Source organism: Electrona antarctica (genome assembly GCF_951216825.1).
Source record: "Electrona antarctica genome assembly, chromosome: 6".
Taxonomy (NCBI): Eukaryota; Metazoa; Chordata; class Actinopteri; order Myctophiformes; family Myctophidae; genus Electrona; species Electrona antarctica.
The window spans coordinates 21499328-21518681 of record NC_136811.1 but is presented as its reverse complement, the minus strand read 5'-3'; the positions used below and the strand labels follow the sequence as shown (position 1 = coordinate 21518681).

The window sequence follows — 19354 nt, the reverse complement described above, 5'->3', positions numbered from 1 at the left end:
TGTGTGTGTGTGTGTGTGTGTGTGTGTGTGTGTGTGTGTGTGTTCACTCCACCCTACGCCTGCTAAGCCAACAGTGCATAGAGGGCCAGGTAGATTAGAGCCGGGCCCCAGGGAGCCATCGCTCTTACACGGAGCTGTGCACCTCATTGGCAGTTTATGTACTGTAGCAATGACCTGTTAACGCCAACTCACACCACCCCCTCTTCCCTCTCTCACCTCCTCCCCCATCTCCCTCTCCTGCCCCTTCTCCCTATCTCCAATAAAACACAAACCAACTCCAGGGGAACAAACTATGCCTGTGTGTGTACGTCAGAGGGCCTTTCAACAGCTCTGTCCTGGGCCCCTCACTACAGAAGGCCTGGCCTAATAAACACTTGGCTCCTGCCTGGGGCCAAGTAGAGGGAAGGGGAGAGATCGCCCGAACACCGATGGATTTCTGAAGCTCCTGATGCACTCAATGTGATTCATGGATGTTTGTTAGAATACTATTGGCCAAGGCCTGCTGGACACAGGTGTGCACTGTTCCATTAGTGTCTAGGGCAGTGATTCTCAACCTATGGTACGCGTACCCTTAGTGATACTTAACGACCCCTTTGGTGGTACGCAGAATCTCTAGACTCTAGGCAATCTGAGAACGCATCGTCAAGAAATAAAGCGCCCTCTTTTCCTTGAATTTGGCGCCAGTCAATAGTGTGATGAAAATCACTGATAATGCGAGCGTGCGTTTGTGTTCGAATGTTAACCACCTGGACATCAGCATTTGTAAAGGCTAATCTCCCACTGTAATGTGTCAATAGAATTTATTCTTACTTCTAAAGCAATCGTTTCTGACTAAAAGAGGACCAAAAGTGCTGTTTTAACAGTTTTATGCTGTAATTTATTAAATAAGTAATAAAATATAAGTAATACTTTAATAATTAAACTTGCTGTATAATACAAGCCATGAGATGAGCACTAGTACTGTATGCTATTCAAAAATAGCAGATCTACAAGCTCACAGCGCGTCACTTCCTGCCGCGCTGCGAGCTTGTACATCTGCTATTCTTGAAACATCCTTAAATGATTTGCATTTGTAGAATCGGCCTCAGGTCTTAATGCGTTAATAAACCTTGGTTCTTGGGCTACACTGAAATATTACGCAATTTAAATTTTAAAGTATACCACAATCGTAGAGTTTGAGTTTCCTTCCCCACAGAGCACCCAAAGACCATCAGGACTCACCGTAGCCGGTCTGAGACACCAGCTCGGCCGCTCCGCCGATAGGCTTGGTGAACACCCCCACGATGCCTTTCCCCACCCCAGAGATCACTCCCTTGACCATCAGGACTCACCGTAGCCGGTCTGAGACACCAGCTCGGCCGCTCCGCCGATAGGCTTGGTGAACACCCCCACGATGCCTTTCCCCACCCCAGAGATCACTCCCTTGACCATCAGGACTCACCGTAGCCGGTCTGAGACACCAGCTCGGCCGCTCCGCCGATAGGCTTGGTGAACACCCCCACGATGCCTTTCCCCACCCCAGAGATCACTCCCTTGACCATCAGGACTCACCGTAGCCGGTCTGAGACACCAGCTCGGCCGCTCCGCCGATAGGCTTGGTGAACACCCCCACGATGCCTTTCCCCACCCCAGAGATCACTCCCTTGGCCATCAGGACTCACCGTAGCCGGTCTGAGACACCAGCTCGGCCGCTCCGCCGATAGGCTTGGTGAACACCCCCACGATGCCTTTCCCCACCCCAGAGATCACTCCCTTGACCATCAGGACTCACCGTAGCCGGTCTGAGACACCAGCTCGGCCGCTCCGCCGATAGGCTTGGTGAACACCCCCACGATGCCTTTCCCCACCCCAGAGATCACTCCCTTGACCATCAGGACTCACCGTAGCCGGTCTGAGACACCAGCTCGGCCGCTCCGCCGATAGGCTTGGTGAACACCCCCACGATGCCTTTCCCCACCCCAGAGATCACTCCCTTGGCCGTGCTGCCAGCGGAGCTCTGCGTGTCCCACGTTCTCTGGAAGTTCTGCATGGGCTGGTCCACGATGCCTGCAATCGCCCCTAAAAACATAAAACACAGTATTGTTACTGTACCTCTCCAACTTACAGTGGTGTAAAGCAACTATGTACATTTACTTAAGTACAGTACTTAACCGTCTGCCTGCCGCCATTCATTAATCCCTTGATTGCGTATTGCCAAGGTTTTATCGCGCGTAACACTTACTTTGAAGATCCAAATATCCGTAATCGCATTGTTCCTGTGAAAAGCTGCTGTGTGTGGTATCATGACCGGTTGTTGTTGTCTCGCTCGGCGGTGGAAAAAGCTGACCGCGAGTATCACAGCGCCTGCTACAGGCCGTTGAAAACGCTTGTCTGGGACAAAGCGTCCTCTGCAATGTCGCTTCTGTGAGATAAAGCCGTCTGAAACCAGAGCCGGCAATGTAAGTGGATGCGCGCGCATTTTCAAAATGGCCACGCCCATTGTGTCAGAAGCATAACAAAGCTAACTGACGGTAGATTTCGATACGATCGTATTAAAACATGCATTAATTAATACATCGCTGTTAAAACGGCTTTTCCGTTTGTGGCAGGCCACAAGATTCTACGTTTTAAAATTCCTATGTTCCCGGCAGGCCTCGTGTTAAGTACAAATCTGAGGTATTTGCACTTTACTTGAGTATTTTCAATTTCCAATACTTCTACTCCACTACATCTCAGAGGCAAATGTTGTACTTTTACTCCACTACATTTATTTGAAAACTTTGGTTACTAGTTACTTTGTAGATTTTAATTAATATATATTTTTAAATGCATTAGCCGCTTCAGCCCTATGTTGGCCATTTGAAAATAGCCGATCTACAAGCTCACAATGCGCCACATTGTGAGCTTGTAGATCTGATATTTTCAAAAGATGTTTAAACATTTGAAAACTTGAAATTGGACATCCTGCATAATGAGTACTTTCTACTTTTGTACTTTTACTTTGGAATTCCAGACTTTTACTTGTAACGGAGTAGTTCTACATTGCAGCATTGATACTTCTACTTAAGTAAAACATTTGAGTACTTCTTCCACGACTGCTTACTGTACTTCATCCGCCTGCTTGAAGAAACACGCATTCATTTATAATACAATGGAGACTATGTAGTCTTAAATATGGAGTGCCGTGATTCTTTTCCACCCTAAAACATTTCAGGTCTTATATAAGAAGGTATAATTTTTTCAAAAAAGTGTACAGTATTTGTTAAAATGTTGTTTTTATGTGGGTACGCCCACCAGTTCATTAAGTATGCCTGGTTTGCCTGGTGGGTGGTGATGGGTGGTGATCCACCTGAACTGAAGCCGCACCCACAGCTGTAGTTGTATGATAAAGGGGGAGGGGTTAGGGGAGGGGCTGATAGTGTGGTGTCACTATATTACTGTTTATTTCATTGGCCCGTTTGACTGTCAAGGGTTCAGCCTCCAGGAAGAAACCCTAAATACAAAGTTAATACACCATTGCACATAAAAACGACCCCAGGGTGTCTAATGAAGTACTGTCACCTCATAGACACATGGAAAACTGGAAAAATACAGAGTGCACACCACATAAATACGTAAGGCCATAGTCCTTCTTTCCTGTATCTCTGTTCAGTGTCTCTGTAAAAATAAAGCAGGAATGCCAAAATCCCCAAACACCACCATATTGTACTATGTGGACAGAAATAATTGACAAAGGAAACCCACCAGGGAATTCAGACATGGTTTATATTGTTAAACCAAAAATGTCTCAGTCATTTTATATACTACGCAGATGGGGCACCTAATATTCGGTAAATCTCAGGAATTCTAATCCTCTATAACCCAGAGCAGCTGTTTGGTTTGAATAACACTACTTTTTGACTGTCGAGACAGACTTGAGTGTTACTGACCTCTGGGTGTTTATTGGGGCCCTGCTGTGCTGTCTAATACTATGCTGTCTCATGGTGTACTCACGTACACAGCGATAGACAGCGCTCACATGCGTGTGTGTGTGTGTGTGTGTGTGTGTGTGTGTGTGTGTGTGTGTGTGTGTGTGTGTGTGTGCGCGCGTGTGTGTGTGTGTGTGCGTGTGTGCGTGCGTGTGTGTGTGCACATGTTCGCTCATATGTGTTGAGGTGTGTGCACGCTCGCGAGCAAAAATATGTATTCATGTGTGCTTCCGTGTGAGCAAAAATATGTATTGATGTGTGTGCGTGCATACCTAACAGGCTGATGTATTGATGTGTGTGTGCGTGCATACCTAACAGGCTGATGCCGAGCCGTGAGAGCCCTTGTCTCAGGCCGTCTCCCAGGCTCTCGGGTAGCTGTCGTCTCCACTCCTCCTGCCGGGTGTAGTGCTCCTCGTCCAGGGACAGGCGGTCCATGTTCCTTGCCAGACTGGTCGCCAGATTGGTGATTGACGTCAGAGTGCCTGGAGAGGAGTTCAGCGTTCAACATGACATATTGGATACTAACAAATAACAAATGTACACTTTGAAAGCTTTAGACCACTGCTTCTCAAACAGTGGGTCCCATATGTGGGTCACGGAAACATTTTTATGGGTCCCTTTATTTTTAGTTTCCTACATTTTGTTTATAAAATTATTATTATTTCAAAACATAAAAAAGGAAGAAAAAGCTAAAAATGTCATGAATTAAAAACAAATGGAATGATTTGTTTCAGTAATAAGTCATGAAGAAATCAAAGAAAAAACAAAGAAATTCCCTAAATCACTAGTTTGGGTCCCGGGGAGACATCAAATTAAAATTTGGGAACCACTGCTTTGGATGACAGCGTTACCTTTGGAGATGTGTTTGACAAAGGAGGTGGTTCCTCTGGACACACCGCTGACGAAGGCCCCAGGCCCACGGGTCAGACCCTCATAGGGCAGGCGGAAGAAGTCAGACACCCCGTTACCAATGCTCCGTACGAGGCTGGCGGGACTGCCTAGTATCTCCAGAGATCCAACCACCCAGCCTGAGACAAAGGAGACAACACACAAGACGGATTGATAATCATGCTTGTACTATTATGCACATCTACTGCAGTGGTTCTCAAACCTTTTATGGCTCAGGTCACCCCCGTAAATAACATTTTAATCCACGGCACCCTTTAAATTGTTACTTTATAGCATCTAACATTATGTCATATTACACTACGTAAATATGTAAATCTTTCCCCCTTAAGTAAGATACATTATGTCACAATTCCCCAGCATCCCTATATTCTGGGTGGAACATTCACCAAAAATGTCAATGTCATGTCAAAAAAGATTAAAAAAAAATAAAATAAAAAATATATATAATAATGCACAAAGTACAGTGAAACGTTTCACTAAGTACAGTATAGAACTAAACTGAAGTGATGAATTCTAAATATTATTATTAAGTGTCCTGCCGCACCCCTGGACTTGCGTCACGGCACCCACTTGAGAAACCCACATCTATTGTACTAACTCTAATGCTCTTATAAAAGGTGCTGAGCCCTTGTGCTATATGGCGACCATATGGTGGTATATGGTCAAAACAGTAGTCGTGTAATATGTACGGATTTGGGGTTTTCTAGGCATGTATGTATGGAATTGTAATTCTGTGCTATTTCACTGTATTTCTGTGAGATGGGGTTGGGTGTGGGCTCTTTCTGTCTGAGACCGCTTGCAAGTCCAAGTGAAGGTTGAAATAAATGACCAAACTACCAAAGACTAAATGGGCTATTGTTATGATATGATATTTTTATCCCACGATTTTGTAACCCATTTTTCACCTGGTGCCAATTGCCGAAGCTGTAATCCGGGGTGCTACTCTCCCTCTGCCAACCTGGGGAGAGCCCCGAACTGAGTGCATGCTTCCTTCAATGCATGAGGAGTGAGCAGGCCACTTCTTAATCCTGTCCCCGGTAGGACGTACTGTAGCGCGTGGAAGGGACACATTATTCCAACCTTATTCCAACATTATTCCTTTCCCCTCCATTAAATGGGATATTGTTGCAAATTGTGTCCTGACAGGTGCAGGAACAATCTTTGGTCAGAGGACCTCAGAGACCTACTGGCTACTGCTGATGTAAAGATAGAGTAAACAAGTAAACTAATGTAAGCATGTGCTTATATTTGTATGACTTGATAGTTCTATAGGTAATTACAATAATCACAGCTTAATTTGTGCACGATTATGCAGAAATGCGGATTTCTTAAAGGACCACTTCACCACTTTTCAACCTATCTTCATATAATAGGTCCTCACTAATAATCATGATAAAATGGCACAATTTTTTTCTACTCAGTCTGTGTCTCATAGGAGGGCTGTGGGCAGTTTAGAAACCGTCCTCCAGTGACATCATCATTAGGCAGATTTTTTTTAAACAAGATTTTTTTTACAAATATGTTTAGATTTTCATTTATCGTCAGAACGATGGCTTCCATTTTCACATTGCAACTTTTCAGGACTAGAAAGCCTGCAGTTTCTATTAGCTTGTATTCCCCATCGATGATGTCACTGGTGGACGGGTTTCTGAACTGCCCACAGCCCTCCTATGAGACACAGACCGAGTAGAAAAGAATTGCGCCATTTTTTCATGATTATCAGTGAGGACCTATTATATGAAGATAGGTTGAAAAGTGGTGAAGTGGTCCTTTAAGATGTGGATCAAAGGAGGAAGGACTGGAAGAAGTTGCCACTGAGGAGGACTACATGTCCCATTAAAGCATATGACCATGTTATGAAATTATTTATGCAGTCCCTCAGCAATTCATCATTGGATATTTATTATACCCAATTTAGATGCCATATTGTCTGTGGCAATAATATGAACCCCAGTTTTCTCAGCATTTAGTTGCAGATTCTCTTTGCCAATATGCTTGATGGCAGTCAAACAATGCCATTAAAGACCTGACGATGGGCAGCAGGATCATCTAATGATATCCATGTGGCAACATACGGTACTACAACTGATAATGACTTTATACTGTTTTAATTCAATGCAGACAATGGACTATATTTTGACCCCATAGTATATAGTATAATGTCTTGAATTGAATGTACTGTACACTACGTACATACACAGAGCATGTGTGCAATACAGTACACACAGACATATACACGATTACTGTCACATTCATCTTTCATACCATAAGAGAAATGTGTCTAAAACGCACCTGTTCTTAAGAAATGCCTCCCAGGAGGTGTAATCCACACATAAGATTCTAGAGTACGTGTACCTCAACTACTTTTCCTGCCAAAAGCAGCGCTCCGAGGACACACTCTCCCATTCTAATAAACAAAGTACACAGTCAAACTTTAAGACTGTTACGAGACTTTACTGTGGGGACGTCAAAGTTAAACTGCTTTATGACCATGTTAACTCTCTGTAAGAGCTTTCTCCACGCGATGGCCCGCAGAAACACCAGCGAATGCATTCATACCCACACACACACACACACACACACACACACACACACACACACACACACACACACACACACACACACACACACACACACACACACACACACACACACACACACACACACACACACACACACACACACACACACACACATTCCTGAATGAAATCATACAAAATGTCCTAACGAGATTTATTGCATTCTACTATCTCACCTCTCTCATTCAGCCATGCGGTCCACTTCAGATGGTGCGGCTCATTGATATTTATGCACTGACAATTGCATCACAAAATCAAATAGCCATTTCTCAAGCCGCCAGACCGCTCTGCTCTTATTCCCTGTCAATTTCGGTATGAATGATGGGCTCTAATGGTAGGAAATCAGTTCCAGTGGGGCCCAGTGTTCTTTTCTGCTTTACATGGTCTTCCAGTTGTGGTTTTGGTAGAGCATAAACCCCTGACAGGAGCTGATGTTTACAGGCTGAGTCATGGCGACACACATCCGCTCGCGCATGTGTGTGTGTGTGTGTGTGTGTGTGTGTGTGTGTGTGTGTGTGTGTGTGTGTGTGTGTGTGTGTGTGTGTGTGTGTGTGTGTGTGTGTGTGTGTGTGTTCTGTGTGTGTATGCTGTAAATGTGCATGCACTTCTATGTGTTTGTGTATGTGTCCATTTGCATGTCATTGAGGGCATGTGTATGCCCATGTGGTGCCGTGCATCCTAAAGTTAATCAGTCCCAGAATGCAATGCTTTCCCATAGACCTAAACTGTGTGATGGCTCAGGTAGAGGAGCCCACGGTGAAGTGACATGTTGAAATATGAGCAGAAACAAGGGCTCTAACGAGAGACAGCAGTAAGGAAGCAACCAGCCATGAACAGTGATTTCTGAGGTGGAAATGACTTGGTTAAATCATACCATGTGTGGAATGTAATGGACCATAAGAACATATAGAATGATAATGCAGGACATACTGGTTCTGAATATGGTGTCCGGGGACCACCAAGGGTCCAGGTGGACCCTTATGGGGCTGTAACTCTGAATAGGCAAATGCAATCGACCAGTCTCAAATTGGTGTCTGTGGCTTAATGCAAATCAAACTGGGGGTCCTTAATATTAAACAAGTTAGGAATCAATGAACTAAACTATACTGCAACCCCAGTCTACACTGTAAATTGGAAGTGTTATGAAAAGAAAGAAAGAAAAAGAAAAGAAAAAAACAACAACATAGAGGTCCATTTGGTTCCATTTGTACACTCTCAGGCCCTTTTTCCACCAAAAGAACTGGTTCTAGAACTGGTTCCGTTCTAGATGATTGGAACCATGGCACTTTGCATGGTGGGAATTGAGAATTAAAAAAATGGTTTGTCAAGTTATCATTGAATGTAAATAGAACACAATTCATAATATTTGGTACTATGAAAATTAACCACCGGCACCAAGCTACACTTAAAATCAATAGAGCACCGAAGTCTGACGGCACTTTCAGTAGAGGGCACCAACACACAGGTTCATGTATTTTTTTATTTGCATTGAAATCTCCATAGGACGATTTTAGGTCGCTTCATATAAGAACTGTGTTTGAAAAATAAACCGACCACCCCGGCCTTTCTGTCAGGGGAGTGGATGTGCGTTGTTAATGATACAGCCAGTTTCTGGAGAAAATGGAATTAATGTGGCCGCAAAAGCCTTGAAACTACATATGAAGGCAATGTTGCTCCTAATATACATCACACCCAGCTGTCAACACATGAGATTCCTCGTTGACGTAAGCTCAGCTGGTGGTGACTCGACTCGTACTAACCACGAAACATTAAATATCAATAAAATAAAAATAAAAATAAACGTAATTGACATTCAGTTTCTGTTGTGCGACGGGCAGATGCAGCCACCCCCCCTACCCGGAAATGTAGTCTCTGGGTTGTTTGACTCGTTTCTAACGCTTATTTTGTTACTCTTTGGGTATATTTGTACATTTCCACCTTCAGTCGATGCTTCATATCCATATGAGTGAAAAGGCCGGGGTGATCGGTTTATTTTTCAAACACGGTTCTTATATGAGGCGATCTAAAATCCCCCTATGGAGATTACAATGCAAATAAAAAGTACATGAACCTGTGGACTGACGCCCTCTACTGACAGTGACGTCAGGACTTCGGTGCTCTATGGTATGGAAATAGTAAGAGTAAGAGTTTTAGGTGTAATAATAGACCAAAACTATTACCTTATTATATAAAACCAAATATATCCGTAGTCAGAAGGAGTACTCTATTTTCTATATTGTTTACTACAAATACAAACCCTATTTTTACATAACAAAAGAGAGCCATAAGAATAATAAGTAGATCTGATTATCATGAACCAAATAATAAACTCTTTATTAAATAAAATACTCTTCAAAGCACAACAGAAATTGCTTCCAAGCAGCTTTCAGAAACTGTTCCAAATTAAACCATTATGAGCTGAGGGGTATACTGATGTTTGAAATCACAACAGCAAGAACCAATTAAAAAAAAAGAAAAAGAAAAAAAAAGTATTTTTTGGTTCCATGTCCTCCTCCTCCCCCCCGCTCCCCGGTAGAACACAGCAGAGAACACCGACGACGTCACCAAATTTGGAGCGACGTCCTTCTGCACTCTGATTGGTTATGGAAATACAAGGTTCACCCACTTCTATGCCACATTTCCTGGGTTGTGGCTTTTTTTTTCTTTTGAAAACATAACACCTGGGTCCGTGAGGCTACAGAGTTACAGACCCATAAGTGCCCAGTTGTACCACTGGTGGGCCAGTTGAGAGCCAGTGCTATATGGGATATTATGGGGTCTAGTGCACACTCTGATCCAGGTGTACTGGTCCATTCATAGCATAACGCACATGTTTTCAAACGCAGTCAAAATCTCAAGGCACACCTACGGTATATTCATATCTGTGCAAAATAGCTTCTATAACATATTATGATCATTCTTATCACATTCAGGAAGTTGGAGAATAAACAGTTTAACTACTTAAACACTCTATATTTTGAAAGCGTTGCTGTAGAGCGTTTTTCAGTTATGGGGTCTCCCCATCTCTCCAGCTCTTTTGTTGTATTTTCAATTGTGTAGCCATGACACGTCTGATTCCCCTTGTTTTCCTTTCATTTATGGCCTGCCCCCCACCATATTATGTTGAAATGTGGAAATATTTTAAAATAAAGAAAAGGAATATTTAATTTGTTTGCCTATTATGGCATGCCAAACATAAAGAATCCAGGTTGAACTTGGATAAGAGTATAGTTTGCCTCTGTATTGGGAAATGAGTGCACAGAGTGCAAGTGATAACTTTTCTATAGTTGTATTTATTGCAATAATAAATTGTGGTTGTTGTCTCACAGCATACAAACACTGGCTAAATGTATTTCCTATTGCACACAGAGAGACAGACAAAACCGTTGAATCACTGTACTGTGACAGTATCAACTACTGTACTGACGACACCATCTGGTTCTGCAGCTTTTTTCAGCTTCCAGTAATTCAGATGTTACTTTTTTTTATTTTTAAGAAATATCAGCCCAGTATCTGCTTCTTGACTTAAATGTGTTGGCTGTCCACCTGCACTTACTGACTGTACTATTTCATCAGGAATGTGGTGAATTGCTGGGTCTAACGACACTGGCATCTCGCTGTGTGTGTGTGTGTGTGTGTGTGTGTGTGTGTGTGTGTGTGTGTGTGTGTGTGTGTGTGTGTGTGTGTGTGTGTGTGTGTGTGTAATTCTCATGGAACCAAATGGACCTGTAAGGTCACATATGCACACTCACATCTGTGCAAATATCATTACACACTGGGAGTGAGGCTAAATAAAAAAATAAGCAGCAGGAAAAAGCGAGGACAGCTGTCATACAGCTCTTCTCATTACCATCCTGCCGGATTGGGCCCATTCACGGGCCGCATTTGGCCCGCGGAACACCAGTTTGACACCCGTGTTCTACAGAACCTTGGTGTAACAGTTGTCTCAGTCTGTGATGGAGTGAGACGATGAGATCGTATCCTGTGTTCACAGGGAAGGCAGTGTCTCGCCTCAGCTCACATCCTGTCAGTGCGTCTTCCTAATGGTCACTTTTTGCATAAACCGTTGTGTCCACACATTCGGTTGTAAATCATCAGCTACAATTTATGTACCCGACTGCTTCTGGCGTGAATATTAAAACGAGCGCATGCAACATTGTCATTGTCTAGTGTTAATGCATAGAGCACATGTATGCTGGTGTTATCATCAGGTGAAGTGGGGGGTGGAACCCCCGATTTATGCTGGGTCGTGCGCCAGCATAACTAAATAGCCGATCTACAAGCTCACAATGCGTTGCAGCGACTGTAGATCGGCTATTTCCGGGAGCGTGACACCATCAATAGGAGATAGGAGAGAGGCAGAGAGGTAGAGACAGAGGAGCCCTCTACTACTCACCAGCTCTGAAGAGGGCTCCAGCAGCGTAATGCATGGCCAGAGCGTGGACCAGCTGCCTGGGTGTGGTGAAGACAGGCCCTCTCTCAAACAGGGAGAAGGACAGAGGCGTGTGGTCTGAGGCGATGTACAGCTTCAAGGAGGCATGGATGCTGACCGTCAGGTTTACTGGCTGAATGGCCAGACTCTGTAGCTGCACCGGATGGACCAGCGCCTGTAACGACTGAACCACCTAATGACAACCACAGCATGTGAGAATACAATACAATGTCGTCGACCAGCCTAGTAGTTAAAGGGATTGTGACAGGTTTTTTTAGGTTTTCTTTGCTCAATTGTACCCAAAAACCATTAACTTTTAACATTCAGTAGATTTTCTGTGGTCTGGGGTTTTCTGGCTCAAACAAGTGCTCTGATTTTCCTGTGGACTGTGATGTAAGAGTCCACAAATCCAATATATGACATAAGGAGTTGCCAGCTGATGTCACTGTTGAGGCCTGTTTGCCTGTTTTCATTGCAGCTCAACAAGCTTCAGAACACACAGAGAAAACCCCAGATCGCAGAAAATGTAGGGTGGTACCTAAATTGAACCCTTCTATTACAAGTACAACACCTGTTCAGGGAGGACTGGAGCGCATCCATTCCCAGGCTTTCTGCTGCCCCGGACCTGTGCATGCCGGGTGGATGACAGGGCAGTGTCGGGGATATAGGTGTGGAACAGGGTCTTGATGTAGTAAACAAAGGTATCCTCCACGTAGAGCCTGGCAGGCTGCAGCTGCAAGGTGACCTGGAAAGCACAGAAGAGAGAAGTGTTGCAGGTTGAATACGCTGAAAGCCTAAAATATCATAGTAAATATCCTGGATGTTCATTTAACTCTGATATTGTACAAATGTACCCAAGTAGACCATTTGTCTTTTGTTTGTTTGTACACTTTCAGAGTTAAACACCCAATATTTGACTGTGTGCCATCTACATGGCAGTAATCACATTCGAGCAACTTTTAATTGTGTTTGTGTCCGGTGGCTTATTGCAAAATTGTATTTTATAAATGAACTAATCAGTAAATTAGCAGTCTAATCTACCAGACCAACCTGCTCCATCGTGCGTCTGTCTTCCGCCAGAGTGAGGGCCAGCTGGAGGAAGCAGGAGCGTTTGAATTCCTCCAGGGCTTCTGGGGAACCAGTGGGGTTGGCTTCGCTGGTCCATGGATCCCCAGTCTCTGCAACACCCCTCTCCTGGCACAGCAGGACTGGGAAGTGGAAGCTGGCACGGTTATACAGCTGGTTGTCTACTTGGAGACTGGCACAGTGGAGCTCGATCAGACAGGCTTCAGACATTAGACCAGAGAAGGTAGTAGTGGTGATGGTGGTGGTGGTCGCACCAGGGTCGTTTCTAAGCTCCGCGGGCAGCCATGAAGGTGCGGGAGCCAAGCTGAGGAGCACTTTAGACAGAGTGAGCCTTAGCAGCTCCACGGAACCAGAGCGCTGAGTGATGTCATCACTCAGCGCCACACTGGCCTCACTGAGGAGAACCCTGAAGGCCAGATTCTGACTGGACGACCTTGAAAAGAAACCACATGTGTTAAGATTAAGATGTGCAATTGTAGTCAGTTTAAATGTATCTATTTGATACATTTCATTGGATTTCATCCTTTAAATCAGGGGTGCCCACACTTTTTTGACTCGAGAACTACTTTTAAACTCACCAGCTGAACAAGATCTACCCACCCACAAACATATTATGTGTTTAATAGTTTTAAACAGTTACCTGAGGCGTTAGATATAAGACAAACACTAAATAGAAATAGAAGGGCAAAATGGAATTGGCATAGGTTTTTTAACTTTGTAATGTTTGTCTGCAACACTCTTGAAAACAATGTATTGCTTTGTGGGTTTGAGCTGACAGGTCCTTTTTATGTCATGTATCAATCAAGTCACCTTAATTGGCAGATGCCAAAAAAGGTTTTTTATTATATTTTAGGAGCATGTCATGTCACTGGTCTACTTGCACAACCTATGTGATCTACTGGTAGATCGCGATCTACCTTTTGGGCACCCCTGTTCTAAATGATAACTATAGGCTATATATATTTTTTTAAAACCTCTCTCTCTCTCTCTCTCTCTCTCTCCTCTCTCTCTCTCTCTCTCTCTCTCTCTCTATATATATATATATATATATATATATATATATCTTTATTTGTGTTTGTCTTGTGCGTTTGTTTGTTTGTTCTTTTCAGAAAACTAGAAGGGTTTCTTAAAATATAACACTAATTTGCTAATTAAATTGGCTTCTATTGGAGGAAATTAAGATACATTCATTTCTTTAATTTCAGAGAAACAACAGAACGATTATAATATGCTCATAATTCTACATGCATTTCCTATCAATAGGGATTTGTGTCATTATCAAACTGCATGAGGGTGTCATCATCTGTAATTTGATTACTGTGATTTGCTGTTTTGACAGTGAAGATGGCTGTGATGTAATGGAATATAAAAGTAATGGTATGAATTGTTGATCGACACCATGAATTCAGCATTCATAAAAGACAGAGGTTGTGTTGCCCTCCTGTGGTGGAAAAGAAAGCATGCAGGTCAGGGCTGCAAAGCAGTAACTACCTTCCACAGAAGGTCATGAGCAGGTCATTTTGAAACCTCTCTTCATGTTTATTTTGGAAATGGAACTAATCAAACACACAGAGTATCCTGTATGTAAAAAGTGTCATAACGTTGTCAAACATGGGCTTAAGATATCTACAGTACTTTCCTACCAACCACTTTCCTTTAACCACTTGCCCTATTTCAAAAAGTTTTGTTTTTGTCTCGATGGGACGCATTGTGAGCTTGTAGATCTGCTATTTTTGCTATTTTAGAAAATGTTCGAAAATGTGATTATTTCAGATTAAATGTGACACAAATGATAGTAAATGTCTTCAAGGCTGGACAGATCACACGCTTGGAAGTTACATTACACAATGCTATTTAAATTCAAATCACAAAGAAAAATGGTAAATTGAAGAGAACACTTCATCCGTACCTGATGAGTTGACTGAGTAGTACAGAGTCCTCGCTGCCCTCTGGTGCCAGGGACAAAACCACGGCCCCTCTGTCATACACCAAGTCTATGTAGAGACAACCAAACCCTGGCAGGAACACCACCTGACATGGGAATGGAACAGACAGATTCTGATGTTAGAGAGATAAGAAAACCTGGCAGGAACTCCTCCTGACATGGAATGGAAGAAAATTCAATTAAGATGCAACCTTAAAGGTATAGTGATTTCACTTAATTCAAATATCACTTATTTTTTTTTCCTTTTGTTTTTATAATCCTCCCTACTATAGAGTGTGCTGACCATATAAGGAGTTTCTCCCTGTCCCCAGTGAGCCCCTGGGGTCAAAAAACCCTAGTTTCGGTTTTGGTGGTGGGTGAGAAAGCCTTCATCCAATCACGATGAGAGGGGCCTTCCTCCAATCATGATCGAGTGGCCTGTTGCACTTCCCCCCACTGTAGTGTGTGTGAATGTGCACATCTTGTTACCGGGCTGGGCCGTTGTTTTTTCCAAATCACCCAAATCACTGAATGCTCCTTTAAAATTTAACTTTTAGGAACTTTTGACATAAGAATACACAATTGATTTTAATTTGGGTGGCATATGTCCTCATTATGACAAAGGGTGTGTGTGTGTGTGTGTGTGTGTGTGTGTGTGTGTGTGTGTGTGTGTGTGTGTGTGTGTGTGTGCGCGCGTGCGTGCGTGCGTGCGTGCGTGCGTGCGTGCGTGCGTGCGTCATGGGTTCATGTTATATGAGTACACATGTGTGACTCTAGGTTCACAGTGATCAGTGCAGGAAGAAGATCTCTGCTGAGCAGTGAGCACTAAGCTGAGCAGTCACAACAACCTGGCCCCAGTGACCTTTCACCCCTGCTACACAGGTCACACTGTGACCTCACAGAAACCAGAGACAGCAGACGACCTCAGCCTCAACCTGAACCTAGTGACGGCTAGACACAACAGCAGTATTAACACACCACGCTCCTCGCCACCTCGCTAACCCCCAGACCCTGCGCACACACAATGAGACACACACACACACACACACACACACACACACACACACACACACACACACACACACACACACACACACACACACACACACACACACACACACACACACACACACACACACACACACACACACACACACACACAGTGAGAGGAGTGATACACACACCCGCGCACACAAACTATGCCAGTCAAACCCCACTTCTAATATTAAATTAAATACTTAGGAAGCTGGCTACCTACAGTAAACCTATTGACACGCACGCATGCACACTTTATTAGCCAAAATAACTTGTATTCATCCAAGCCAAAACTCACATTCACATGCACATGCACATGCACAAGCATAGACACGGTCCTTAGCTGCCTAACCTCTGTGGCGTTCACACAACCACAGAGAGACACTACTCCACCCCATGCATGCCATATTGATTAGCTATTGGTGACATACACAACACAGCAACTCACAACATGGTCCTCTGCTGGCCACAGAAACCTCTCTAATGCGTTGCTGCTGTGGGGGCATGGTGATTATATCCAAACCTCGCATCTCCATACAGTATTTCGTCGTCTTTTTATGTTTTTTTCAGGAACTGTTGCGTAAGCTAAGTGTATTAAGAAAATATCTTAGATTTGTTCCTCATGTATTAAAGGAGCTCCCGTCTTATACGGAGCTAGTGAGGGGGTTGTTGCCGCGGTTAGACCTGGCTGACGCACTGATGATAGAATTGTCTATTACCGTACTGTTCGTTCAATGTCAGAAAGGACATTGAACGAACATCTCGTCCAAAGGATGAGATGCAGGCACATCTTGATGCAAAATGTATTACTTCACCGAACAGTCAGGTATCCATGGGTTTCCATAAGCAGATGAATGAAGCAAGTACCAAACATTACGCGCTGCAGAGATTCAAACAAATGTGAACAGTGGTAACCAGTGGTCAAAAACCGTTGCACTTTTTGCTGCTTGTACTGCATACCGTACATTTGTGACACATACAGTACAACCTTCTAGATTCTTGATATATTTTGAGTTTTGACACATTTCCACTGTAATGACATGATGCCAAAATAGGGACACCAGGTTGAATGTGGTTAAATAAGTCTACCAAAATGATTACATTATTATTAAGTGACTAAATAATAACTACATTGGATCCATTGTAGTCTCTCAGCTGGCTCACACAATTTTAAAATGCCTGAGACTGAGATGACGATCCGTCCTCTGCTTTCAGGAGGCAGAGCCTCTATGTAGCATTCAGAGATTATAGTTCTGTGGCTTGAGAGACTTGATCCAATAACACAGATTATCTTTTACCATTTCCTGACAAGTAGCAGTTTTGGACATACAAGGTTTATACCTGACAGTTACATTATACTGTAGTGTAGTCGCTGTGTGCTTGGATGGTGTGTACTGTATTTATCTGTCTCATGGTACCTGACATATACATTACTTGTTTCCCCTAATCTAGGATTTGTGCTCAACCAGTGCGAGATTTGATTAAAAAAAGGACAAGGCAAATGGTGGAACAGCAAAGCATTATACATGAGTAGAATTCTTTGCTGTACTAAAAAAAATGTTGTTTACAAAGAATAATACATTTGTTGCTAACAATGTGGCTGCATCTTTCTCTTATCCTACGACGCTCACCCTGTATGTCACACCTACAGTATCTATTGTGTGTATTTTTTATACGATTTCAAGAATCAACGACTCGCCCGTCCCGTGACCCACAAAACAAAAAGTAGTAGTTAAATGCCATCTGTTTCCAAGTCATATTGTAGTAAGCTACAGTCAACAGTATAGCCTAAGACATTAAGAATATGCTGATTATTAATTAAATGATCAACGATTTTTGATCCAGCGCATCGCCGCATCCTTTAGTCTTTTGGGTTTAACTATGTTCAAAACAATGAAATAACCAAATGGTAGGTTACATTTCATATGGCTTCTCCAACAGCCGAAAACTAAAGCCACTTGTTTAGAATACATGAGAGAACATTAAAGTAGATAAATACAGTGAGTGTTCTGTCCTAAAACAACATTACATGGGACATTCAAATAAAGTTGACGTGCAGCAGGGATATCAGGATATCATTAGAGGCAGCTGTGCATACTTGATCAAAGCAACACATTGAACACAAGCTAGATGATTTCAGGAGGAGTAGAAACGGGAGACCAGGAGAGAGACAGAGAGAGAGAGACAGAATATGGAGAGGGAGAGAAGGGGACCTGCGGGCAACGGGCCGGCCCGGTCATCACTACGTGGCAGCGTATCATGGGTTTGCACATTACCAAAACACTTCAGGAACAGTCAAATATGCTGTTTTATGTGCTACAGGTTGTAGTCGACAACATAATGTTGGTAGGACATCTCTTAGGCCATTAACAGGAAAAAAGGTCTTTACGTAAAAGGTAAAGATGTGGGCGGTATGTGACGTCTACCTGTGTGCCGGGGGAGTTGATGTCTATGGGGTCTGTCCAGTCAGAGCTGTTGTGGTCTGAGGTGGTCTTCAGCAGCAGGGTGGGCAGGGACTCTCTCTGTCTGCAGTCTGGGAAGCTGGAGAAGTGATGGTAGAGTTCATGGTGCATGGAGCAGCTGGCAGGCAGCGGACGGCAGTATACCTCAGACCTCGAGGCTTCTGACAGCAGAAGGGAGGAAGTATAATCATGTTAGTGGACGATGGAGGACGCTAGTGTATTAGTTCTTCAAAGTATAGGGCAGACCGATATATTAGTCGGGTCGATATATATCGGCCATAATTTCACATTTCGATCAAAATCTAAATCGAACATAACTGCCAAGATATTGGCAGTTACGCAGCCGACGTGTCCTGATTTTCTTATTTTTGGGGGGGCTTTTTATGCCTTTATTGATAGGGAACAGTAGATAGACAGGAAAGGGGGAGAGAGATGGGGAGTGCTTTTTTATGATTTAAAAAGCTCTGCAAGCTTGTATCGAAGCGTTGTAGAAGAGGCCTTCAGTGGTTAAAATATAATTAACCAATAATTCATGTTTTTATTTATGATGTTATTTGTGCTTACTTTTATATTGTTGTTTTTGTTACAAGTAAAATGTTTGAAAACTTTTATCAAATTTAAGTTTGGACTTTGACAAAATATCAGTCAAACATTATTGGTATTCGTGGTGGTCTAAGGCCCACCCATCTGTGGCATCGGTGAAGGTTTATGCATGTTTGGAGTTTGTCCCGACCTTTGACATTCTCCTTCAGCAGCAGTGGGATAGGACACTTGTTGTGGATGAGCATTCGGGGGCAGGGGTCCTCATTCAGAGTGATGTATGTCACCCCGAGGTGCTCCTGGTACGTCAGCACCATGGCTCTGGAACAAACAAACACCATAAACATGTCAACCAAACAACTATAAACCAGCAAACACACACCACACCCCTTCCTATCACATGTCTCACACACATAACATCATTAATTAGTTATGACCGT

The 19354-nt window shown here is 43.3% G+C and overlaps 1 protein-coding gene across 1 annotated transcript in view; it reads right to left on the bottom strand.

The window, feature by feature from the left end:
- Window positions 1-19354, bottom strand: part of vps13b (vacuolar protein sorting 13 homolog B) — a 405382-nt gene that overhangs the window by 8173 nt on the left and 377855 nt on the right. Inside the window, exons 57-65 of the mRNA XM_079503680.1 lie at window positions 19108-19235; window positions 18339-18535; window positions 14863-14984; window positions 12918-13386; window positions 12439-12612; window positions 11832-12060; window positions 4799-4975; window positions 4259-4429; window positions 1882-2058 (exon numbers count right to left, since the gene is read on the bottom strand). Coding sequence (XP_079359806.1) covers window positions 1882-2058; window positions 4259-4429; window positions 4799-4975; window positions 11832-12060; window positions 12439-12612; window positions 12918-13386; window positions 14863-14984; window positions 18339-18535; window positions 19108-19235 — 1844 coding nt within the window. The remainder of the gene's footprint in view (window positions 1-1881; window positions 2059-4258; window positions 4430-4798; window positions 4976-11831; window positions 12061-12438; window positions 12613-12917; window positions 13387-14862; window positions 14985-18338; window positions 18536-19107; window positions 19236-19354) is intronic.